Source organism: Diabrotica undecimpunctata, chromosome 7, assembly GCF_040954645.1.
Source record: "Diabrotica undecimpunctata isolate CICGRU chromosome 7, icDiaUnde3, whole genome shotgun sequence".
Taxonomy (NCBI): Eukaryota; Metazoa; Arthropoda; class Insecta; order Coleoptera; family Chrysomelidae; genus Diabrotica; species Diabrotica undecimpunctata.
This window is the reverse complement of record NC_092809.1, coordinates 13,722,068-13,748,143: the sequence shown is the minus strand read 5'-3', so window position 1 is coordinate 13,748,143 and position 26,076 is coordinate 13,722,068. Positions and strand designations below refer to the sequence as shown.

General features: G+C 31.4%; 3 protein-coding genes across 3 annotated transcripts; 1 reads left to right on the top strand and 2 right to left on the bottom strand.

Moving 5' to 3' along the window:
* Positions 1 to 65: 65 nt before the first annotated feature.
* Positions 66 to 17,367, top strand: vir (VIR_N domain-containing protein). The gene is made up of 9 exons (XM_072536762.1): positions 66 to 357; positions 704 to 995; positions 1,204 to 1,427; positions 1,489 to 1,641; positions 3,707 to 7,684; positions 8,431 to 8,691; positions 14,144 to 14,300; positions 14,644 to 14,905; positions 17,241 to 17,367. The coding sequence occupies exons 1-9, from the start codon at positions 301 to 303 to the stop codon at positions 17,278 to 17,280; spliced, it is 5,424 nt and encodes a 1,807-aa protein (XP_072392863.1). The 5' UTR covers positions 66 to 300; the 3' UTR covers positions 17,281 to 17,367.
* Positions 11,850 to 14,076, bottom strand: Mpi (mannose phosphate isomerase). Its single transcript, XM_072536764.1, has 3 exons — positions 13,414 to 14,076; positions 12,430 to 12,776; positions 11,850 to 12,189 (listed from the first exon to the last, which is right to left on the bottom strand). Exons 1-3 carry the CDS (start codon positions 13,947 to 13,949, stop codon positions 11,885 to 11,887), a joined length of 1,188 nt encoding a protein of 395 aa, XP_072392865.1. The 5' UTR covers positions 13,950 to 14,076; the 3' UTR covers positions 11,850 to 11,884.
* Positions 17,162 to 25,715, bottom strand: LOC140444997 (active regulator of SIRT1-like). The gene is made up of 5 exons (XM_072536766.1): positions 25,594 to 25,715; positions 25,478 to 25,562; positions 25,327 to 25,413; positions 24,464 to 24,621; positions 17,162 to 17,649 (listed from the first exon to the last, which is right to left on the bottom strand). Exons 2-5 carry the CDS (start codon positions 25,539 to 25,541, stop codon positions 17,530 to 17,532), a joined length of 429 nt encoding a protein of 142 aa, XP_072392867.1. The 5' UTR covers positions 25,542 to 25,562; positions 25,594 to 25,715; the 3' UTR covers positions 17,162 to 17,529.
* Positions 25,716 to 26,076: the final 361 nt, after the last annotated feature.

Sequence of the window (26,076 nt, the reverse complement as noted above, 5' to 3'; positions counted from 1 at the left end):
GTTATTTCGATTATATTTTGTTACATGTTTGAAACTGAACAAGACCAAACAAGACAAATGTAATAAAAATACAAAGCAATGATTATTTCCAATGAATTCTTAAATAGAACAGAATATTACCCAGAATAAAATTGTTCTATTAACCAATTTTGTGTTCTGTGCTCTAAAACAGACTTAAAAATTAAATTGAATAGAAGAAGAATCTAAGCTTTTGACAAAATATCAACAAGAGTCCGTGTCGATTAATAATAATTTAAAAAGTAATTCAAATATGAACACTCAAGAGTGATAAATAGAAAAATGTCCGAACAAGTAGAATTACTGTTTTTTGACACATTTGCCCACGATAACACTGAGGTAAGTTAAGCTACTTTTTAACTTAATGTTATGATGTCTCCTCTATTAATGTTTTACAAAAGGCAATTCTTTCTGCATTAAAATAATTTGTACTTTTAAATCTCATTTTTGTTGGACTAATAACACATTTGAGTTTATATTTCTCCTAGAGTTTCCGTGTTTTCTAGTATCTCATCCAGGTAAGGAATGTTTTCAGCAACATTGGGCATTATTCTGGATTTTAGATGTCTTAATACATATCATTAAATAACTTATATTCATTGTAGTCTACTCTCTTCTGGATATATATTTTAAATAGTTTGAAATAATATAACTATTCCAATAATACACTTCTTTTTTGTTTTAGGAAATAAATCTAGATTTGGTGCAGTTTCCCAAACCTGTTTATGTAGTGGAAGTCAGAATAATTCCTTTGGGAGCAAGAGTTCAAGCAGATTTTCCTGGAGGAGTTAGACTTGGAGCAACCAACCCTAGTCAATTTGACATAGAATTTTTTGTTAATGATTTAGGAAAACCAGGGGCTAGTACTTTTGAAACTTTAGGTGGTTTTAAATATGATCAGAATGGTTGTATTAATTTGGAATGTGCTTCAAATGAAAATGTAAGGAAAATCCCTACAGATGGACTAGTTCTTAGAGGTAAACTTTTTTATTATCTGTAAACTATTTCCACATTTAAAGTTGTGTCTCCGTTTATTGTTGACTGTTTTAATATAATTTATTTATAATAAAACCTTCCTAATGATTAATATTATATAGGGTTGATAGGTTTTAAAAATTAAATGTTGTGTGTTTAATGAAAAATATTCATTATTTTCATATTGAATACTAATTAAGTTACTTTTAGGTTGGTATACCACAATAACACTTGCTGTATATGGCACTCTTACCAACAATATAGCAGAGCCAATAATTCAGCCACCTGTTAACCCTTCTTTAAATAATCAACCTAATACTATCCAAGATGCACAACAAATATGTGCCGGATCTCCACTAGATGCAGAATGGCCTCAAGATAATATTACACCGGTACCTATTGATTATACTGCTCAACAAGCTGATCCCTATCAGGTGCAAAATTTTACTTTAATTTTTTTTAAAGAATTTTTAATTTATTGTTTAATAATTTTAGCAATTTGTACCGCCAGAACAATATGTTCAAGAATTTGATTATTATACAGAAGTTCCCAAAGATCCCAGAAGTTATCATCATACACCTGAAACTGATTGGGATAAAGGGCGGAGGGATGATGTAAGAGAACACAGTAGGGATGTACCCTATCCAGTAAGTTTTTTTTTTATTAAATAGACGGGATCACCCCATTACAGCATTATAATAACATAATTTTTAATCTAATTTATCTTTAACTATACTCTAAAATACAATACTTAGAAATAATTCTAGAGTTTACTATAAATCATGGTTTTAAATTGACTTAAACTTAAATTAAAAGGATGTACATACATCACAGTGACTATTTAAAAATCTTAAGGCCCTATCAAATGGATTATTGCAGGCATAATTGGTAGCATGAAAATTTATATGAAAAAGTTCAAAAGATCTTAGTCTGCTGTGCAATATTGAAGCTTATTTTACTTAAAAGTTTGGGGCATTCAAATAAGTTATTTAATAGTTTATAAATAAATACAGAATCAAACTGAATTCGTCTGTTATAAAGTGTTGTTAGATTTAATCTATCTAAAATTACTTTCTTGTCTATATTTGCAACTGGAATTCCCATTTTGTAACTGCAATACCTAAGAAACTTATTCTAAACTTTCTCAATGGAATTGATATACTGGTCATACATAGGAGACTAGACTAGTGACAAGAGAACAATACACAACTTTCGTTACATCAATGGGGAACTCACTACAGTTTCTTAATGGAAATCCAAGTTTAAGACCTTTCAATGTAATCTGTGAAATATGGTCATTGAAATTAATGCTTTCATTAAAAGTGATGCCCAGGTCTCTAACTTGGTTTTTATATCTTAAGTTAACATTATTCATAAGATAGTTTGAGTCTTATTGTTTATACCCCCTAAAAAAACTGATATAAAAGCATTTATTGGTATTTAATGTAAGATTATTCTGTATAATCCAGTCCCATAACCTCTCAATATCCTTTTGCAATATATGTATGTCAGCTATAGATTTTATACATCTATATAACTTTAATCATCTGCAAAAAGTAAAACTAATGACTCAAGATTATCAGAAATATCATTTATAAAGAGATTAAATAGCAATGGTGAAGGGTGGTCTCCTTGGGGGACACCTGATAAAACCTCAAATGAGATAGGAAATTAAATAGTTTCACCCTTTGTTTTCGATCCTTTAAAAAACTTGATATCCCTTCTATGACCTCTTTAGTAAATCCTAAATTGTGGAGTTTTGCAAGCAAAATGTCAAAATTGACTCTGAAGAAGTCAGTGTAGATTGAGTCAACTTGTTCCTTCCTCTCCAATGCCTCCAACAGATCCATTTCATATATTGCCAAGTTAGTAATAGTGGATTTTCCAGTTGCAAACCCATGTTGAACTACAGATAATAATTCTTTACATTGCCAATATAGTTGATTGTATACTATTTTATCGAATAGCTTTGGTATTGCTGATTGGTTAGAGATACTACGATAATTTTTTACATTATTTTTGTTACCAGCTTTAAAAATAGGTGATACATAGCTTTCTTTCCATCTAGTCGGGAAGGAACATGTAAACAAAGATAAATTAAACAGTAGGTATATTGGTTTGGAAATTGTAATGAACAATCTTTCAAAAAATAATTTGGAATCTTATCTGGTCCCGTTAAAAAATAGTTCTAAGTTAACATATACCATCATAAATATCAGAGATTTTAATAGTATATAAAGAAATAGTTGCTTTTGAACATGAGTCTGTTTTGGGCAATCAGCATGTGGATGAATCATATCCACTAGCAAAAATTTTTATAAACTTTTAAATAAATTTTTATTCAAAGGATTACTTAGAAAAATTCGGAGATAATTTTCTAAATGTAAACATTAACGTTGACAAGTGACTGTTCTTTATTGAATTTCAACTGACTGTTGAGTTAGTTAAAAGTTAATATATTACAGACAAAATAATATTTTATTTATCATATAATAATAATTAAAAACTTCAGCTATTACACACTTTACATGATGAGGTAAAAGATGTACACCATCTTATACAACATTAAAACACCTCCACCTCTAGTTTTTATCATCATCATCAACTAGCCTATATTTGTGCACTGCTGAACGTAGGCCCAAATTTCTTCTCCATATTTTTGCTGTTTGGCAATACTTTTAATTGTTCATTTTAATTCTTTGTGTTTTTCAGAAACCACCTTGTGAACGAGATCATAATCGAGGCGAAGTAGACCATCGAGATCGTGAAAAAAGATATTCCCGTTCAGGAAGCAAAGACAGAGACAGACAATCTCGAGACTATAGAGATATTGAAAGAGAACCACCGGAAGTTAATTGGCCCGAACACGATCATCCCGACTATAGACTCGAAAGAACTGACCATGATTGGAGCGAAAGAAATCGAGATCGAGGTCACGATAGGGATAGACAATATAGCAAACATGACGATAACTATAGGAGATCGTATAATAGAAATGAAGAGAGGGAGGATAGAAAACGGCCGAGAACGCCTCCTTTACATTCTCCAAAGCGACCTCATACACCTCAGATTCAAGAACTTACCGAAGTTGTCATGGAAGATAATCTTATTGTTCCTGTAGAACAGACTGAAAAGAGAGAAGATGAAAGTGAAGAAGTTAAGGCAAGTCCTCCGAAGGAAATGTCTGTAGAAGAGCCACCACAATTGGATGTTGAGGAGTTTGAACCTATACTTAGCGATGAAGATATACTTGATGATACAGATCACTACCAAGACTTAGAGTTTGATTACACGGCATATACTAATAATGATGATATCATTAAATTATTTACTCCAGGTATTACGGAACTTAAAAAATATCCTAAAAAGCAAAGATTTATCATAAACGACAATGTTATAGAAATTGATGATAGTTTAAAAGTATCGATAGGTATAGCAGATGACTACTTTAAATCAAGTATTACGAAATACGATATAAATATATTCAATAATCTAAATACAGAGATTAAAGAAGAATTTGTACATTTATCTGAGAAAGTCATGAACATTATAGGTCCTTCTCAACTATTTTGCGATATTGTTAAATTATACGTGAATACTAAATCCTTAAACGTCGAGTCATTGTCACAAGAAGACAAAGAATTGACAGAACAAGCACGTTTTATAGTATCGAATCTGCTGGATTGGTTAAAAGTTGCGATAAATTACGATTTAGCCAATCTTCAAACCCAGCCTGCCTATAAAATAAGGCATCTGAAGAGTGGCGTTAGATTGGCTGATTATTGCTGCACCAGTTCAGAGTTTGTTGCTCTTTTGTGGCAAAATGAAGTCAATCTTCATAAAGAACTACTAAATCTCTATGAACAAGAGTTTATGGCTTTGTCTATCAAGCTCCTGATACTTAAAGCGCTAGATACGTATTTGCACCATAAATTTGCAGTCGAGAAATTTCTTTGGGGCGATCGAGCACACAGCGAAACATCTATAAGTGAATCAGTCGAGTACACGAAACTCATTTGTTACGTTCGAGATAATCCATTGGTACGCATAAAATTTGCCTTAACATCAATTATCAAAAAGCTTCACCTTTTTGAAGTACTTCACAAATTGCATTCTATTCTAATAAAACTTCGCGGTACCTCCTACGACATTTCTCCAGAGGAAGTCAATTTGATGACCAAATCTTTGAGCGAAATTTTTACATACGTTCGAAAAGGGCCGTTTGTGTTGTCACAACCAAAGAGATTTTTGCCAGTAGCTTCACAGTTTGAAGTCATGAGAGACCATAAGGATAGTATCTTGATGGATTATTTCAAGATGTTTAATTTGCTACAGTGCTTCCTTTTATTGCTCACCCATCCTAGCACTATGAACCTACCGTTAATAAAAACTCCTATATACGAGGTTATTTCTAAAATGTTAACAGATAATGAGGGTCTTCAATTTTTATCTGAAAATGTTAGTACAATGAATTTGTTATTAAAGTGTCTCTTAAGGAACGAAGAGGAGATCCAGTATGACAGTGTTGACATGAAGTCACACAATTTAGGGCTAAAAGTAGCTTACAAACTACAAGCTTTGTATCATATAGAACTGCTTTTAGCCAAGGCGAAAATGTTGAATTATGACTGGGAAAATCCAGAAATTATCGACAACTTACACTTATTGTTTTGCCTTACGTTTTCACCAATAGGGAAAGTGTGCTGTGCTGAAGTTTTGGGATTGGATAATAATGTAAATGCTTTACTTCAATTCGTAGATTTTATTTTTTCGAAAGACAAACCAGATATAATTCTTGCACGTGTTAAAAGTTCTCCATCCATCGGTTATATAATTGATTTGGCTTTCATGGCAGTTACTGTAGTTTCCAACGTTCCTTTAATGGAAAAACATTCCAAATTACTGTTGCATTTAAGTAATCATCACGATATGTTTGAGGAAAATGAATGCAATAAACTCAACGAGCTGAAATACTACCTGTTGCCGTTTGAAAATATAACAACATTAACTTATGATAATATTTCTACGTTTGTCGATGTCATAATGAAACAGATGGAAAATTTTCCTCATAATCTTGGTCCTATAATCACTTCTTTAAGGATTATAGAACACTTGGGAATTTGTCCTTATGCCAGTTCTCAAGGAGTTGCAGAACATCCTTTATGTCATTATGTAGAGCTGAAATACAAGCATGTCATACTGCAACTTTTTTCTTTGGATGGAACTTCTTTGCTTACAAAATTGTTGCAAAAAATATGCGAATATTACGAACAACCGAGTCTACATTCTTCCGTAATAGCTGCCAATCAAGGCTTAATGATAGTTAATACAGTTAAACCTTCCATTGTATTATTAAAACAAATGTTATCTTATGTGATTCAGTGTCAAAATACAAACTTTAAAGATCTCTCAGTTATACCTATACTTCTAAAAACTTACAATCTATTAATCAATTTTCCGATCTCTTCAGCAATACATTTCGTCGTACAGGACGTAAAAGCTAATGTAATAGATACTTTATTGGTGTATACTCAACCTGTATCTGAACAAGTGAACGAGAAAGATTCTTTAACTAAAACTTTATGGACTCAGATGTGTGGAGAAGTTATAAAATACGTTACGCTGTTGCCACATACATTTGTATCAGGACTACTGATATTTTCCGAGCTGCTACCTTTACCTCTTCCACTGCAGACTAGCGATGACCTTTCTGAGAATGAAATATCGTGGATAATTAGTTTGAGAAAACTTTGGTCTGCTCACTTGCACCCTCATAGTACCGCCATACAAGATATGGTTAATAAATTGTGTATATCGACACAGCCGCAATTATTGAATCTGTTGAGGCGTATTTGTGTACAGATTTCAGATCTAGCAGCCAATTCGGCTATTATGATAACTAGAGGAGTATTAGATAACGTGTATGATGCTGTGGTGCCCAAAGAAAATACAAAAATTGCTCCTTGTACTCCTTACATCGCTCGATTACTCAATTTCTTAGCGTGTCTCGTTACCCAAAATACTATTAAATGTGCTTTTTTGCATTTAATGCACTCAAACAGCCTTGTCACTCATAAAACGGAAGAACGATACGTGAATTTAATTCCAGCGTTTGCGCAAATTTTGAAAACGAGTTCGACTACCACTAGCCACATACAATCACAAGAGTGTATCTTAAGTATAATACAAAGTTTTTGTGACATTGAAATTACATTGACACAGACTGGAGCAGACGGTAAAGAAATATCATCTGATGAATATTTATCAAATGCTTTGCCTATGAAGGAACATCTCTTGTCTTATATTAATATGATGGGAGAACACCTGACTACTGATAACTCATTTTTGACTTATTTACCAATAGTAAGGGCGCTGATATTATTAACCGAACATGACTACGGCTTTTTTCATCTGAAAGATCTCTTATTAAAGAAAAATGATCTGTTCTTGTTGGTGTTAAATAAATTGGTTGAGAATTTTTCAAAAGACAATGGTGAATGTTTGTCGACCTTGAATACTTTGGTTGAATTTTTGAGAGTGTGCGTTACAACAGAGGAGGAAACCGAACCGAACTTACCGTATACTCCAAGAACGATCAAATTGACATTAGAAGAAATAAGAAACATTATAGGATGGACAGGAGAAGCCGTTAATGAACACCCATTGAAAAAATTGGAAACAGTTTTGAAAGTAAGTAATTAATACCGTTTTCTAAATTTTTATAAAATTTATTATATATGTTACCACCCAAACCCGCCTTGTAACATCTTCTACGGCACTATAGCCCAAATTAAGCCTTGGCATCCTTTATTTTTTGCCTCCATCCTTGCTTGCCTGTGGCTGATCTTCTCCATACACGGACTCCTAAAAGGGTTTGTTTATCGCTGTTTACTGTGTCTTCCCAGCGCTTTCTTGGCTTTCCAACCGATCTCTCCCTGCATTCTAGAATTCAGTGCTCTTTTTGGTAGCCTATCCTCTCCTATTCTTATCACATGTCCAGCCTATTGCAATCTTTGTATTCTAATGAAGTCTGACAGTGGCGCTTCCTTATAAAGTTGATAAAGCTCGTTATTGTATCGACTTCTGAAGATTCCGTTTTCCCTCACAGGTCCTATTATTCTCCTAAGTACTTTCCTTTTCAATGTGTCGAGTTTGCTTTTGGATGTTTCTTTCAGGACCCATACTTTACTGCCATAGCATGCTATTGGTCGAATTAAGGTTTTATAGATTCTCATCTTTGTATTTCGGTGGACATTTTTAGACCGAAATATATGGAAGAGGGCAAAATAACCACTTCCGAATACATTTTTTATGAAACGATATTTCCAAAATTTCCCGTCCTGTTCTGTCCGGCTAGAAACACATGTCTTGAACTTTATTATATATAAGTTTCTTTCAACTTTTCCAAATGTTATTTCCATTTAAATATTTTGCAGGAAACAGTAGAGGAAAACAACCCTTTCGAAAGCTTTTTGGAAGGACTGACTGCCTTACTCAAAATATTACAAGAAGACACTCCAGACGCCAACAAAGATGTTGTCATGTGTGGGGAAATAATATTACCAGCACCAGAAACTCTCCTGACTCAATTTTCTAGACGACTGGTGTTTAGTTCTGCAGATGCTTGTGACGAAAGATTGACGTCAACCTATTGGCTGGGGTTGCCATCCGATGAAGGAGAAAATGATTTAGAGCATGTAAGTTTAAATAATTTTAATTTTAAAATTCAGTGCTGTTTTCAATTTAAAATTTAAAAGACTCCAAGAAAGCAGAGTTATAATTACTATCTAATCTAATTCCATAACAAGTAACAATAAAATATATTATGCACTATATTACATAACAGATGATCAATTAACTCTGTTGAAACATATATTCCTTAAATTTATTAAGGCAGTTAACAAAGAGGTTTTTTTTAATCGACTTTGGATTTTTTGATCCATTCAGCCACGATAGATATAATAAATACTGTTTGCTACAGTAGTAAATATAAGGATACTATATACATATGCGCACAAAAGAGACAGTTAATATAATATATTTTTCAAAATCCATTGAAACACATTTCATAAATTTATCAAAATCATATATTTATTAAACTGATTACAATTAAAAATCAAATTTAGCTAAGTTTAGTTCAAAACTATACAGTAGGTGTCAAAAAGAAGAACACTGGAAACTCAATTTTTTTGAAGATGAAAAATTAAATAACAAAAATTCAAACAACGTGAATTTTAAGTTTTTTGCAATAAAAATGCTCTTGCGGCGAAGACAGTATTCATAACGCTTAGATCAGGTGAATGAGAAGGGTAAGGAAAGTCGGTGTTACGTGTTCTTACAAATTTTCTTGAAAAAAATCTAAGGATGCTGTTATGTTGTGGCATTAGGTTCGTTCGTCCTATTGAAACCATTGGGTATGGAATTAGATGTTTAAATTAAACCAAGTTCTCCAATTTTAGAAACTTTTCTAAACAAAAACTTTATAAAGTTTCATAAACTTTTCCATAAAACCTCATAACATGATATAGAAATTCCCATTAATTTAAGTCTTCCATGTTAGTGATGCGATCAATCCAAGAAATGCTCAGAATTCATCTGTAGCACCCCATTTCAAATGCCTCCAGTTTCTTTATCAACGATTGAAAAAGTACTCAAGCTTACAATACAATATATTTATCAAAAAACCACGAACAAGAGAAACGACAGAGACGGTCGTTGATGTGGCGTTGCCTAATCGATTATTATTTTAGAGCTTTGTTTTTGAACTGTAAAATTGATACTCCATAATTACTGTAATGGTTTTATAATATATTTATTATCAGAGCACTAATACCCAACAGTCTATTAAATTAGACAGCTTCATAAATTTCTTTCATAGTGAGAATTGCGATATTTAGGTAAAATAAATTGTTTTCAACGGCAGTTGTAATAAGATTATAAAAATATACTTTCCGGTTTTTATTCAAATATTATAAAGATCGCTGTTTTCACTGTCAGATTTTGATTGAAAGTCTTCGCTGTCTGAACCTTCGTGTACATTGATAACAATATTATCCACGGCGATTTAGTTGCGATGACTTTGTCAGTTTTTTTTTTGAAGACTTTTTTGATGGGGAAAAAGCATTAAATACGCGACAGATTTTTGCGACCATTCACCGCTACGCAAAGAAGAATTGTTGGCATCAGGAGAGAGAATCAGAATTCTCTCTCAGAATTAGAATTCTCTCTCCTGATGCCAACCAATATGTAGCTTCGTCATTTTATAAAAAATTTTAAACTGTGTGTCCTTATGTCGTGTTGTGTTAATGTATAATTTTTAATGTTTGTGACATTCTCAATATATTGTTTATACTCAATAAATCTTTCCTTATAGCTTTTGATACTTCTCTATTTGTTTTTCGTAGTTTTTCTTCGTCAATGTTTTCGTTTCCTTTGATTTATCTTCTAGTTTCCATTAGTTGCTTTGTTTCAATGGTTATTTTTTCGTCTTGTCGTCTTTTAGGGCAGCATTTTACTTGAGCCTCTCGAATTGCTTCTACGATATTTTCGTTTAGGGTATTTACATTATATTTATGCATTCATTTTATTGTAGGATTTTATTGATATTGTCTTGGCATTCATTTAAATTCGTTGGGTCGTTCCATATCAGGTTGGCTTTCTTCCTAATAATTTTGGATCTTTCTGTTTCTAATTTTAGTTAGGCTCTTACTATTCTATGATCGCTACCTGTGGTAAAGCTATTAAGGACTTTGACATCGTTGAATATATGTTTTTTGTCACTGATTACTGTTTATGTAAAACAAATTATGATAAACAAATCAAATTATGTAGCTGTAATTGCCGATGGAACTACAGATGTCGCTACCGAATTTCAGTTAGTCATTATATTACGATATATTGACTTTTATGAAAGAACATTTTAACGAGTATCAAAAAGATTTTTCCAGACAAATAACTCTCTGATATTGTTGACCTATATCCATTTCTAGAAAAAAAAACTGCAAACCATTTCTGAAGCCGTTCCTCTTTTATCGTTACCTTCAAAGGAAGAAATGATGTCTACTTTCCAAGAAACTGTTAAGCTACTGGAAGTTTTAGTGACTACACCTAAAAACAGTTCAAAGACTAATTTCAAATATGTTTCAATAGTGTAAATTTTAATTTTAATAAAAACTTTTGAAGTGCCGTAAATTACTGCTTGATGCGAATTCTGGCAAGTTTTTATTATTGTTTATGATTTAAAAATACTAAATATGCATGTTACCCCTAAAATTTTTAATATTTTGTTAGCCTTGCGTTATTTTCGTAATTCTTTATCCATGCGGTCATCTAATTATATTTAAATGATAATTTTAATGAAAATGTGCCCAAAAAATGAAAAAAAAAATCCTTTTTTTCCCAGTACCCGGTAAATTTATCTATTTGTGCACCGCACAAAGTAGGCATATTATTTGTGTTTTAAAGGGAAAGCATAAATAATTGGTTCTCTGTTTTTTTTTTGTATACAATTTTTACCTTTAATAACATAAAATGTATTTAAAGATTATTTCTTCTTTAATAGTAGAAAAAATTTGCATTAAATAATTTAAACAATCAACAAGCGTATGGATATCAAGCTTAAACACAAATCATAACAACTATTTATAGCATTATCTTATCAAATTGAGGTATTTTTATTTACATTTTGCTTTATTTCCAAATTAAAAACAGTATTTTTCCCTTTTTAATACAAACGTCTTTCATGTTACTAATACCATTCAAATCTGAATTTAAAAACATCATGGAATACAATAGTATGTGGTACAATGTTAAAAAATGATAATTTTACACAAATCATGTGTTAATAAAATACTAATTAGTCATTTTAAAATAATATTGATACTTTATTTATCACAAATTGGCAAATGCTTGGTACATTAATAAATATTCTGTAGATGAAGATATTTCTGAAACTTCAAATGTTTCATCTGCTGCTAAGAATAAAACCAGGCCCGGTTTTATTTCTCTATTTTTGCTTTTTCCAGTACCTTGAATAATAATTATTATACTAGCACTGTCTCTTTTTATTGTTCTGTACAGTTTGACAGAGTTCGGAATTCGAATTTCTACAACTGCAAAATCTGGTACTGGAGGTCTAAACAATCTTGTATGCTCATCTTCATTGACTGGTTTGAAGAGTTTTTCCTCAGCAATATCTAAAAATTGTATTTTTGATTATAATGTGTTGTTATATTTTATATTCCGTCTGACATAACATAAGAGTTACTAAACTTTTCAAAACACATTTATGTGATATTCTTTTTATGTTATCCTATAATTAATAGTTTTTGATGTTACAAATTTTTACTTACAGTACAAAACCTTTAATTAGAAATATAATATACCACACTATACATGAGAAAAATACAACAAATTTTTCAATTGCCTGTTCTTACCTCCCTTGTATTCCAACATGCTTACAAGAGTTTCAACATCAACAAACTTTGGCGTCAATCCAGCTCTCACTACATTATCTGAAGAAGCCATTATTTCAATACAATCACCATAAATGTATGCATGTGGCTCATTAGCTGCTAAAAAAATTGCTTCAGATGGTTTTAGTTTTATGTAATTTAAGAAATATACCATCAACACACCATTATCATTTGGAAATTGACAGTTAAGGCGATCAAACAGTGATACATGATACTTTGTTTGTTCACATGAGCCTAGCTCCTTAAATTTTGCTTGTAATGATTTTATGGTAGATGAGATTAACTGTTTATCACATGTTAGAATTGACCTAAAATAAGTAAAATAGCAATAAATAAGAAGGACAATGGGTAAGGGAACATCCATAAACTATGTTTATTTGTAAAAAAATTTGGACTTGTTAATACCCTCACTCCCCTTCGTTGTAATGTGTCATTTACAGTTGAGGCCCTCCCTCATGTTGAGGTCACAATTGCAACTCATGACCCCCCTTTTTTAGTGATTTTTTAAAAAATTCAATGTTATTTCTGGGTTTTTTTTTTAAATGAACTATAAAATTTTATTTGTGAATGTATTTTGACAAGAATAACTAATTAAGATTAATAATTCACCTAAAAATAATGTACTTTAATAAAAAATATGAACACAGTTCATATTAAGTATATGGACATATACTTAATAATATAGTGACAAAAGGATCCTCCCTCCTGTCATATACCTTCCTAATAAGCAAAGTCCCTCCCCCTCTTCTCTATGATGTAGTTTATGGATGTTCCCTAAAGTCCTGTAATGGTGACAAAACACAATATGCTACTTTAAGTGAACATTAATTTCCCCTTTTCAATTTTTATTTAAAATATAATTTTCTTTTAGAAGTTTATAAGAAATATATTACAATAGTTTATTTAGAAACTAATACACGACTTACTTTACTTTTTATATCTTACCTAAATGATTTTTCAAGAAACTTTACATCATCTTTTTCATTCAGAGACTTTGTTATATTTTCCAATTCAGGTAGTTGTTCTATAAAGTACCTTATCTCTTGTGGAGGCCTAAAACCACATAAAGCTTCAAATGGAGTGAGAGCTATAGCCATTTCAGGCTTGTGATTTGGATCTTTATAAATGTTGGGATACTTTTGATGTAATACTTCTGCAAATTGTTTTGTAGGATGTGCTTGTATAGATAGAGCATTGTTAATTGATAAAACTTTGAATAAAAAAGGTAACTGATTATTAAATTTAGCTGCTACCGTTTCTCCTAGAACATTGGGATGTTCACTTATGTATTTGGATAAAAGCTGACCTGTTTCTTTTACTACAGAAGGTGCATTTACATGGGTCCCCATCCATAATTCTGCATATGGTGATGATTCTTCAATTTGAAAGTGTTCATTTCCTGTTTTAATTAATTGTGCTACCTTACTTTCTTGGCCTCGCTTGCCCCAGTCATATTTTTGCACTTCGCAGACTAGTTCCATTATTTTTGTGCAACAATTTTAGTTCTTTATCGGTAACCCCAAATTCACCTTTATTCAAAAATGTTTTATTTTTATCATTTATAACCTCTAAAATGTTTGCTTTGACGTTTAAAAGTTGTGACTCAACTGACGGTGCCGTGTATACAAATAAATAACAATTCAACTGTTTTCTATTTTATGTTATTTCTTTTTAGGTATCTTGTGATTTAATAGAGGTTTGTCGACAGAATTTAAGATCAGATTTTAATATTGTTAAGGAAATCGAAAAGTTGTGTCGAATATCGAGAAGTGAAAATATCGATGACAAAAAACGAATGGAAGATGAAGGCATGAAAATGAAGAAACCGTTTAGTAAGTGTATTTTTATTATGTCTAATTACACAAATTCTCTAAAAGTCAATATATCTTTTATGATTTAATATTTAAAAATGCTGCGAAGGTATATAAGAGTCTTATTTTTTCGGATATAGAACACACAATTTACATCTCTAGTAACGGGTCGTTCACAACTGATCCGGATCTTTACATTGTTCCAAAAGATCCGGTCCTCATAATTATAATTACCGGAAACTCTTATGACCCTTCCGAATTCTTTCTTAAAAGAATAATTATAAATAGTTCATTAGCTATTACTTGAAAATTACTATATCTTAATGGATTGAATTTATACCAAACTTAAATATTTAATTTTTAGTCACACCTATGAGAGCAAGAGGTTTTGCAAGGAGCGTACCCCAACGACCGGACCTCTTCCGATCTCGACCCCCAAACACGTCTAGACCACCTTCCTTACACGTTGACGACTTCGTTGCTCTGGAAACTTGTGGAGCGCAACCAACAGGACCTACAGGATATAACAAAATTAGCAGAGAAGTATTAGCATCAACGAGGATATCTCGAGGAACGAGGGGAAGAGCTTTTGTGACGTCTGAGAGATCAATGCAATATAGACAGATGTAAGTTATTTAAAGTTTTTGTATTGTCTATCTATTTAATAAACCAAGAACTTCTATATCTGGACATAGGCATCTATCTCGGTCCTTCATGTTGTTTTGTGTCATCTGACTATCTAAGTTGAGGTTTCCTCTTTGTTGTTTGTAATTCCATAGTCTCTAATATATAATTATTTAGTTATATTTGTCTCTGTATATTTACTAAATATTGTAGTGTATCTAGACTTTTAGATAGAATAACAGTATCATCTGCAAATCTTGTTCAAGATTTTTCCGTTTATCGCTTACCATACTCTTCCTCAAACAATGTTTCTTTAAAGATATATTCGCTATAAAGGTTGAATAACAATAGGGACAACATATACATAATGTCTATGTTTTCTGTCTCATAGTTGTAAATTTTGATTCATCTTTGATTCTAATACAGATTAGTTGTGATACATATGTCTCTTTTGTCTACACTATTTTCTCTTTGCAGTTCTGCAAGTTTCTGGTGTCTTACTCTATTGACTGACTTCTAAAAATCAATTAAACAAACGTACAGATCCTGATTCATAAAAACATCTTTGCATAAGCTCATTAAAAGCGAAAAGAACTCTCGTTCCCATTGCTTTCCTGAATCTGAAGTGGGCAACATTTCCTCCAGTCTTGTGAAGTGTTCCATGTACTATTTTTAGGAAGATTTTAAGTGTGTGGCTCATTAAAGATAATGTTCTGTATTGTGAATAAATGTCCTGTAGGGTGTGCTGTCTTTGGTAGTGTAACAAAGCTAGACAATAACCATTCTTGGGGGATTACACCCATTATTATAAAATAATTAGACAATGTTTATCATCATATGACAACTGTTAACTTTAATGACATATTCATATTACATAATACTTCTTCTTAAGGTGCCTTCTCCATTACTGAAGGTTGGTTATAACTACAGCAAATTGCTCTCTATCTTTAGTTGTTCTTAGTATCGATTGTATGTCCATGCCTGTCCTGTCTCTTACATTTTTCAGCCAGGAGCATTTTCTTCTTCCTGGACCTCTTCTTCCTTCTACTTTCCCTTCCATTGTCAGTCGTAGGAAGTTGTATTTTTCTCATCTGTAAATATGTCCTAGATAACTCATTTTCTGGTTTTTACAATATTTAGGAGTTCTCTCTCAGTCCCCATTCTTCTCAGCACCTCGTTTTTGGTCACGTGCTCTGTCCAAGAGATCTTCAGCATCCTTCGAAAAACCCACATCTCAAAGGCTTCTACACGTCTCATACTTGTGATTCCGAGAGTCCATGTTTCCACTCCGTATAGCAATATGGAATATATGAATGTTTTTACAAATTGGTATCGAATCTCCATCGATAAGGTAGAGTTTATTGGGAATTTTTTCATTCTTTGTAAAGCAGACCTAAAATACTCTATTCTATACGAACACATATTTCAACTTCGTAATCAACATCGTTTGTTATCCAGCAACCAAGATACTGGAATTTTTGTACGGGTTCTATCTGTTTGTTGTATCTTCTTAATTGGGCAGGTTCAGGTATAGGCAACTGCTGTGGTGAATTGTTAAGAGCAATACATTCTTCAGCAGCACGTTCATTAATGGGTACCAGTTGAATATCAGAATGATCAGGTTCTATCAATGGAACTACATTTTCACTGATAGGGTTTGGATGTAAATTAACTGGAGGAATTGAAAGTTGGATAGACGCCAGAAGATGTAGGAGAGGTTCTATTGTGGCTGATAACGAATTACTTCTGGTTTTTTTACAAATGTTACATTCTTTTTAGGTACCATGGTTTTTCGAATTTGGTCAATGTGATGTTTTCAACAATAACCATTATCAAGTTGGACTTGGTAATATAACAATCCATACTCTTTATCAATTGTGTCAAATGTCCTTGGTAATACCTTACTATTACTCTGTCTCTCCCACATTTATCTTTCTTGCACAAAGAGTTGATTTTCTGATCTAGTAAATTTTTGGTGGATGTAGTGTGTCAAGTTTTATTTTTAAACTTCTTTTTAAGTACATTTCAACTGACGATTTCTCTCAGGAAAGTGATGTCGCTCTATATTTTAAAAGATTTTCTTGTACTTCTTTATACCTACATAGGTATACGATTCAGTAGATATAGCTTTTAGCCCCATATTTAGGGTTTGAACGTTGAGTTCAGCTAAGCCATTTGTAGCAGGATGACTAATAGCAATAAACTTTAGAAAAATTCTGTTTTTACAGTTATTCAGTGAAGATGTTAAAGAAATATCATTTGTTTGATAAATAAAAAATATATTGTAATTTATATATGTTACAAAAGTAATAATCTAATTCATTGAATTATTTTTAGGCCATGGTGGGGAGCTGGTATAGGAAGAGGACCTTATTAAGTTAATTATCATTTTATTTTGTTACAGACTTGTGCATTACTATAAGTGTAAATATTGATAAAGACCCAATAAAAAGTAAACCGAAAATCCCACAAATTGAAAGTATCACTGTCGTAGGTATATACTCGTCCAGAGGATTGTGATCAACTGGTAGTATTGGCCATATAATTAACTGAAAAAACATGCAGATTAACATTCCTGAACCTAATGTAAGTTGAATGTATCCCCATGCACTGTCTGAGAGAGCCATTATTCATCAAAATATTCCTCTTCAAACTTCTTGAAATCTTCTTCTGTAAATGCAGTTTTCTTTTGTTGTTTTGGTTTAATTTTCCTTATTGGTCTTCTAGATACAGCTCGATCAATAATCTAAAAAAATACATCAAGAATAAATATTAACATTTAAAAATTGTAAAAATTAAAAAATCATGAGGAGACTATTTATAATCTGTCTACCGAAAAGACGGAGTAATAAAAATGCATGATCTGCACGTGATCGTTGTCAAATTACTTTCTTCTCAGAAGTTGTATGGGTCAGTTATCGGTATTGTACACAAGGGCGTACGTTAAGGTATTTTGAAGAAATATTGTGCTTTGTATTGTGTTATTGTGTTAATTGTATTTATTTTATATGTTAAGATTTATATTGTGTATTGTACATTTTTGTGTTTTGTAAAGAAATTAGGTAAGTACATATACTATTGTGGATGTAATCACGCAGTATAAATATGTATAAATTATTTTATAAGAAACAGGGACGCGCCAAGTAACTTCCAGTAAAATTACCAGGGTAGAACTATTATAATCAATCACTCCCTCACATTTCAACGTAGAAAACTATGAAATTTTTTCTACATCTACCTAGATTTTTTTAAGGAACAATCAGTACACAGTACACTTAAAAAATACTACATTAAACACTAAAATTCCACTAAAATCCCATGTTTCACCGGGAAAAGACCCAGATTTCGACGGAATCCACCACGAATACATACTCAATTGCATTCAGAATCCCACGGGAATTTAAACATTCAAAATTCATAGCAATACTAAAACCAGATAAACCAGCTGATCACCCAAAAAGCTATCGACCAATTTCTTATAATATAATTCTTATAGTATAAACTACTTAAAACAGTAATGTTTAAAAGAATCAGCCCAATGATCTGCAGCTTTCAACACAGTCTGACCAGAAGGAATGATTTATAGAAAATATGCTCACCGACAAAGTATTTCAAGTAACTATGGGATACGAAATAAGCACCCCCAAAAAACTCAAAAATATATCGCAGACATTCCGACAACATCAACAAAGTTTGGCTATGCTGATGACTGGGCTTTATTAACAACAAGAAAATTACAAAAGAAACTGAAGAGATTCTGACGCAAGACCTAGCAATTATGGAACGTTACTTTCAAAAATGGAGACTTTGCCCCAATGCCTCTAAAACTGAAGTAACCTACTTTCACATAAACAGCAATCTGGAGTCCAGAATACTACTTAACGTTCTTTTGATAACACATGACTCAACCACAATAAACATCCAAAATACCTAGGCGTGGTTTTGGGCAGAACGGTAAGCTTTAGAAAACATTTAAGTACAGTTGCTAAAAAACTAAAAACCAAAAATAACATAATTCAGAAGCTCTGCGGCACAAAATGGAGGCATCGTTATCCAGACTCACGTCTTCAGGCTTAGCTCTTGTTTATTCTATAGCTAAATATTGCATACCAATATGGATCAACAGTACTTACGTTCAAAAGATTGATATCCAGCTCAATAACAGCATGAGAATGATAGCTGGAGTAATCAAACCTAAACCAACCCATTGGCTACCAATCTGCTGACCAAAGAATATACGAAGATCCTTAGCAACATGGCGCTGCCGATTCATAACTATATAAAAGATGCAAACTAAGGTCGACTGCGCTCCAGAAAATCTCCAATACAAACCTCAGAATTAGCTGCAACTACCGAGTTCAACATGATCACCACATGGATCCATGAATGGTCGGAACCTCAACCAAATACAGTTATACCTTGCATCACAGAGACACCTCCTGGATTTGACCTACCACGTAAGACCTGGCACTTAAGACACTTAAAAGCATCAGAACTCAACACGGTCGATGTTACGTAGTTGCGTATATGTTGTACAAATGGGGTAAGCTACCATCACCTACACATTTATATTTACATGTGTATAATGTCCACATTGCCTAAAGTTAGCCTATAGTATTTTGATTCCCATTTCTAACCATTTGTTAAAGACACTTCCAGGTTTTATTGTTTACTTTTTAAGGAACTTCTTTTATTTTTGTATTGCATTAAAAATTTTTAAGTTATAGTGTCAGATTGAGGTTATATTTTAAAGTTATATTTTAAAATTGAATTGTCCACTTCTACGCCAAATGTTAAAAATTGTTTAAAATTAACGCTATATATATTTCCCGTACAGTCAAGCTTGCGTTACTTACATTTTAGCGGTATCTTAAGCTTTTATAACGCTCCCAATTAATCCTATTGAAATTTACGTTTTTTTTTTATTACGATGTACATAACATGTTTTTATAAAATAATCGTTCATTTCAATTTTTGTCTGTATAATAACTTTTTATTTTATTTTTCTGGTACGTCACTGGTTTAATGCGAACATGGCAGTATCAATAGGTTTCTACGAACGAGCGGCCAAACCGTCCGAAACTATGAACGAATAGTCGACCAGCGCGAGTAGGGAGGATAGCATTAATGACAGTATTCTTGTTCTCTCACTGATCAACTGTTTGCCACGAATTCTGACTAGTTTGACTGTTTGTAGGAATGATTATAATATTTCATGAGTTCACATGGTATTCACGTGATAACTCCGTCTGTTGGGTAGACGGAGTATAGTTCTATTCGCAAATTAAGAACAGCTCCTAGTGACAAATACCTTTTTGATCTTCCTCCAAGACGATTATATACCTTGAAATCACCTGAAGATTCTGCAGATCACATAATTCGAAAAAGAAACTATATCCTTATCAACAAAATTATTTAAAAACTCAATAACATCTGGTAAAGTTAACCTGGATTCAGTACAAGATCACACTGCAGGATCACTACATTCATAACGTAGTTCATTAAACTCACCTTTTTACATACATTTAATATTAGGAGAATACATTGATAATAGGTTGCTAGTCAAAAAATGGCCGCAAATATTTTTAAATTAATTAATAGTAATTAGTTTTTGACAAATATTTAATTTCTTTCATATATCTTTTAAACAAAATATGCTGCTCATGACATATATGCATGTTTTTTATATCAAATTAAAGCTAATTTTTTTCTTAATATGATGATATAAGCTTGCCTGACAAAAAATATTCGAAAATTAGGGTTGCCCATTCTTAAAAATGCGAGGTATTGTAGCGTTTTAAATTTGTTAATATTTAATATCTATATAATAGTAAAAATTCTGTTTTAAGTTTTGTATTCAGTTGTTTCAAAATATAGATGTGTTTGTCTCTGTTACATTCTCAGGTAGAAGATTATTCCGGTTAAAATTAAAATCAATATAATACGTGTTATGTGTTATTTCGACGAATTTAAGAGTGGTTTTTTTCGTTGAAAACGATTTGTTTACATACGAGTCCCCTAATATAATATTGCAAGTCAGGTATACGGTTTTTCTAAGACGTATTAACTGAGAATATTTTTTTTGTCTTTGTTTACATTAATATTCCCCTATTCTCTGTATGTATTGTGAGGTAGAAAATTTCCAGTTACCCAATTTAAAAGTAGATGTTTCGAGATTATTTTTTGTCGGTTCGTTGCTAAGAACTAGGTCAAGTGGAGGGTAGATTGTTTGTTTTAAGTTTGTAGGCAAAAACTAGCTGTGAGACGTAAAGGGAAATTTATTTTATGGCGTGGAATTTGTAAAATTTTACGCAAATAGGAGTCGACATTTAAGTTCCAAGCAGGGCAGACGTGCTAGATGGAGAGTCAAGCGATAGATCTGAGACAGAAAAGATGTTTGAGTAATTAGGAATCGCGAGTCGATCCAATTTTTTTTTGTTAGTCTTAAGACCGGTTAAGGTGATAATACTCTTTGCATAATGGCAGCTTAGAACAGAGTAATCACCATAATATTTGTGCACCGGCACTGAAGAAATTTTGTAAAATAAGTATTATATAGAATGTCCTCCACTAAGTTCCTGTTTCGATCGTTCCTGCCTAAGTATGGAAATGGTTTCCTTTTGTTCGAGTTGAGAGTTTTGTCCTTTGCAGCTCCAATCCCAGAGAAAGAAGTAAGTTTTTTTTGAAGTTAAGTGAAACAAGTGAAATTAAGGTAACAATTAACATTTTAAATTTTAAAGTAAAGACAGACTCTTTTTTTTTTGATAATTATTAATAATTGCTTTCATTAAAATTTAAAAGGAATTGTAATATTTAATAAATTGTAAATTTTATGGTGTAACTTAGCTGCCATTTTAATTGTTTTTTTTTAATTTAATGTTAACATATGACAGCTAGCTTTATTTGTTTCGATATTAATTTGTTTTGTTTGTTTTAAAAAAAAGGTTAATCTCTGTGCGGTAACATTTGTAAGTTTTTGTAGTATCTCCAACCCCCTTTGTAAACGGAGTTTGTAAACGGACACATGTAAGTTTTTTTTATTCTGTATTTGGCAACTATTTTTATAGTATATTTTTTGTGCCATTTATATGTTTGATAACTGTTTGTATGAGACAAAAATAAATGTTTGATTTGTTTCTCTGATCCTTTGTTTATTTTATTTTAGAAAATCTCCTAACCCTTGTATGTATTTTTGATTTTAGGGAAGAAGAAATTTTCTTTCTTTTTCCAGCAGGAAGTTTTCTTCGAAGCGGCGTCCAAATTAAAATAGCTAGAGGTAATCTTGTCTGCCATATCTTGTTTCATTTTGTCCAGGAGATTTACTTAAGTAACCCCTTTGTTTCATTCATTGTGTAGATACCCCAATCCGACCCATATATTTCAACTTATCCACGACCCCAGCTCTCCAACAACCCCCTGAGCGCTGTTCGCACCAGTAACAATTGTTTTGCTTGCCCTTTCTCAACCCCTTTAGTTTCTGTCCCCAATTTTCTACCCCATATTCTTACCCAGAGGTAGGCAAAATATAATATCGTTACAGTATCAAAGATGAAACAAAATAGGGTTAGGGCGCAACGACATTGATTTGACAAGTGATAATATGTATATTATTAATATATATGTCATGAGCAGCACATTTTATTAATAATAAAAATTAATTACTATTAACTGAATTAAAAATATTTGTGGCCACTTTGACTGGCAACCTATTATCAATGTATTCTCCTAATTTTAAATGTATGTAAAAATGAGGTTTGATTAACTATGTTACAAACATAGTGATTCTGCAGTGGGATCTTAGGCTATAAAGAACAAGGAATGGATGACTGAGATTCTGAGTGTGATGCAAGATCAATGAACAGTTAAGGATAAGAATAAGATTGAATAAGTATAAAATAAATAATGAAATAAAACATAAAGATCCATTTAATCTTCATAAAAAGGCCAAGGAAGCTGCAGGTTTATACAAGCATAAGAAACCTGAACATACAACAGATGAAAAAGGAAGTTTTCACAATGTACGACGAACAGCATAAAATGACTGACAACATATTTACACTAAATTATATAATATAGGTAAAATTTCATTAAAGGCCCTGAAAAACAGGCGAAAAAGAAATATTAATAAACATTAAATGGCTGAATAACCAGATATGTTAATACAGTATACTCCCTCTATAACGAACACAGGTATTATGGGGTTTAGCTTATAACAATGTACATTAGGTGTCCCATGAAATTCCTATTGAACTATAACACCTCTATAAAGAGGCATATTTGGTTATAACAAGGGAAAATGGGATTGAAGAACATGTTTCTTTACCTGTTTTTGGCACAGTGATGGCTAAAAATAAATACCCCAGCTGCCTGTATACAGAAATACCTAAATCTGTGTTCTTAATTGAGGCCATTGATGTAATGAACTCCACCGCATGTCAACTTCTTCCTGTTTATCTCACGACTGATATTGAATTGTAGGAAATCTTTATTCTCAAGTGTTACAATTTATGGCAAAGTGTCAAGGTCAAGCATCGGCACCTAATAAACTACATAAGAGGCATCAAAACATTTCAGTGACGAAGCACTTCAAGAAGTTCCTAACAGACAAGATGTGGAAACGCTTTAAACATTGTAAGAAACTTTATCCAAGGACAAAACGCAAATGAAGAAACACAAAACTGATTCACATCTTTAGAAAATATGGTAGATAGAATGATACTAAACAATTTAAAGCCGTAAAAAATGACTGACTTCTTCCAATTGCAGCAGCAATAGTTTATGTTATTTTGAAAATATGCTTTGTATATTTTATGTAGTTGGAAAAAAATGTAAGTATAGATTTTTTGTTTTAGTGTACATATTTCATTGATAATAAAAGTAAACAACTCTTTTTCAAAAGTGCCATTCAAACAATATTTAGTATCTTATACTTATTGCTCAGAATGGCTTCACTATATGAAGTTAATGTTTTAGAAAACTACATATTCATATGTATGCACAATACTATTGTTGTCTGATATAACTAGATCAGCTTATAAAGAGATAATTATACTGCTATTTTAGTTCTCCTTATAGACGGAGTCTACTGTATTATTTTAAATTAAAATGTGAAAATATACCAATCCCCATTAGAAGCAATCCCATAAAGAATTTATTTTTATTAATAATACATTTAAAGCCTGTAATTTTTGTTGGGAGATTTAATAAATGTAACCACAGACCATAATAAGATTGTGTTTGATTTAAATATTTGTTTATATTATTTTACTTTTCAGTTCTGTTTCACCCTTTAAAGTAAAATATTGAAAGTTGTCATATTCCAGAATTATTTTCCTATATTCAGACATTGAAATATTCCATTTATTTGTATGGCCACTATATAAGAATAAAAAAATAAATGTTATTTTAACTAATAAATAGTTACACATTATTATACTTTAGGTAATTGTAATATTCCATCATATATATCTAAATTATTTATAAAGTTATGATATATGAACTCATACATTGCAATTAATAATCCTTAAGTAGATGATGATAATAATTTTCAAATAGTTTACCTGTTTTACTAGTTTTTGATCCAATTCTACTTTACTAGCACTTTTAATCAATTCTAGTTTCTTTAAATTTTCTTGAAGGATCTGTTCCTTTGATTTATTATATTTTCTTGCTTCTGCTACGGTCAGTTTCTTTTCTGTAGATAGAAGATTTACTTTTTCTAAAAGATAAAATAAGTAATTAAAACAAGCAATAAAAAATCACAATACTTGATAAATGTATCCCCAATAATGATAATAGGACACAATAAAGTAAAGTATTTATGTGTATGAGAATTCAATAATTACTGGACGTAACACAAAAAAAAAGTAAAAAAAAATTTAACAGTAAAAATATTATTTTTATCTATTTTGTCAGCTACTGAACCATTTTCCATGTTAGAAACCTATAATAATAGTTGAGTAATTTCATAAACTTCTACAGTTTCAATTTCTTCTTTAACTACTGCCAACATTTGTATTTCACTTTGTTACTAGCTTATTATAACAAATTTGAATATTAAGTATACATAATTTAATACACAAGTTCCATATCCCTTTCTGTTAACAGAGACATGCCCAATCAACAGGTCAATAAAAATACTGAAATGATTCAATTCAGTACAAAAAATAATACCATCAATTTTATGGAGTTTTTTTACATTTTGACCATTAAAGATTGGGAGGAATATTGTAAAAATCATAACAAATATGAGATTATTAATGTTTTTATTATTTATACAGTAAGAGTAATTTTTTCATGTACTTTTCTCAAAAAATGTAAATGTTAAAACAAAACAAATAGAGCCAATTCATTCACTACTCTAATTTCATTTATAAATACACAAAGTTTCATTTCCTATGTATCCTATTAAGAAAATACAAACCTGTTTTTCCCTTCCTTTGTGCTTTACCTATAAGTTTTTGGTTCTGATGAGCTAGTGCAAAAACATCAGATTTGCCTTTTCTTTTACCTACAATAGAATTATAATTAAATAGAACTAAGTAGAAACATTTATGTAAAACTGATAAACCTACCAATTTTACTACCACATTGTGGGTCTACAATTTGTAAACTTTTTCGGACTAACGCAGCACTCATTATAAAATCATTTATCTACACCATAGATAAAGAATATATATATGATCTACACTAACTATTTACAATACCATTCATTTTTTATTTTAATTTTTGGGTTAGGTTTTCTGGACATCTTTCACATTTGGTCTCGATGAAGATAGCCTCAAATGAGTTTGAGAGAAGGAAATATTCGTGTTTGACAGTGTTGAAATTTACATTAAAAATGAAACAAATGCACTCAAATTAACAGTAAGAAATATAAATAATTAATAGTTTAGAATTATCGAAAAAGAAAAAGTGAATAGTTTTTAAAAAGTATATAGTAAAGTGTCACTAAAAATATCAAAGTTAAAAAGACATATGTTGCAATCTGGCAACAGGTGGTTTGAGGTTCTGACTCTATTGCCAAAGCTATCATTTATCTTATATATATCATTTGTGTTTTATATAAATTATAAAATTGCAGAATCCATAAAGTCATACTTATAATAAAAATATACTTTTTCTCTTTGTATTTGAAGCCATATATTATAAGCACATGACAACAGTGCCAACG

Excerpts from the sequence above, each read along its gene's own strand:
- vir (XM_072536762.1), top strand. The coding sequence starts at position 301 with ATGTCCGAACAAGTAGAATTACTGTTTTTTGACACATTTGCCCACGAT. Across the intron at positions 8,692-14,143 it reads GAGAAAATGATTTAGAGCAT|GTATCTTGTGATTTAATAGA; the intron begins GTAAGTTTAAAT and ends ATTTCTTTTTAG. Across the intron at positions 14,906-17,240 it reads TCAATGCAATATAGACAGAT|GCCATGGTGGGGAGCTGGTA; the intron begins GTAAGTTATTTA and ends AATTATTTTTAG.
- Mpi (XM_072536764.1), bottom strand. The coding sequence starts at position 13,949 with ATGGAACTAGTCTGCGAAGTGCAAAAATATGACTGGGGCAAGCGAGGC. Across the intron at positions 12,777-13,413 it reads TTTCTTGAAAAATCATTTAG|GTCAATTCTAACATGTGATA; the intron begins GTAAGATATAAA and ends TACTTATTTTAG. Across the intron at positions 12,190-12,429 it reads CATGTTGGAATACAAGGGAG|ATATTGCTGAGGAAAAACTC; the intron begins GTAAGAACAGGC and ends TACAATTTTTAG.
- LOC140444997 (XM_072536766.1), bottom strand. The coding sequence starts at position 25,541 with ATGAGTGCTGCGTTAGTCCGAAAAAGTTTACAAATTGTAGACCCACAA. Across the intron at positions 25,414-25,477 it reads ACAATGTGGTAGTAAAATTG|GTAAAAGAAAAGGCAAATCT; the intron begins GTAGGTTTATCA and ends ATTCTATTGTAG. Across the intron at positions 17,650-24,463 it reads ATCAAAAACTAGTAAAACAG|ATTATTGATCGAGCTGTATC; the intron begins GTAAACTATTTG and ends GTATTTTTTTAG.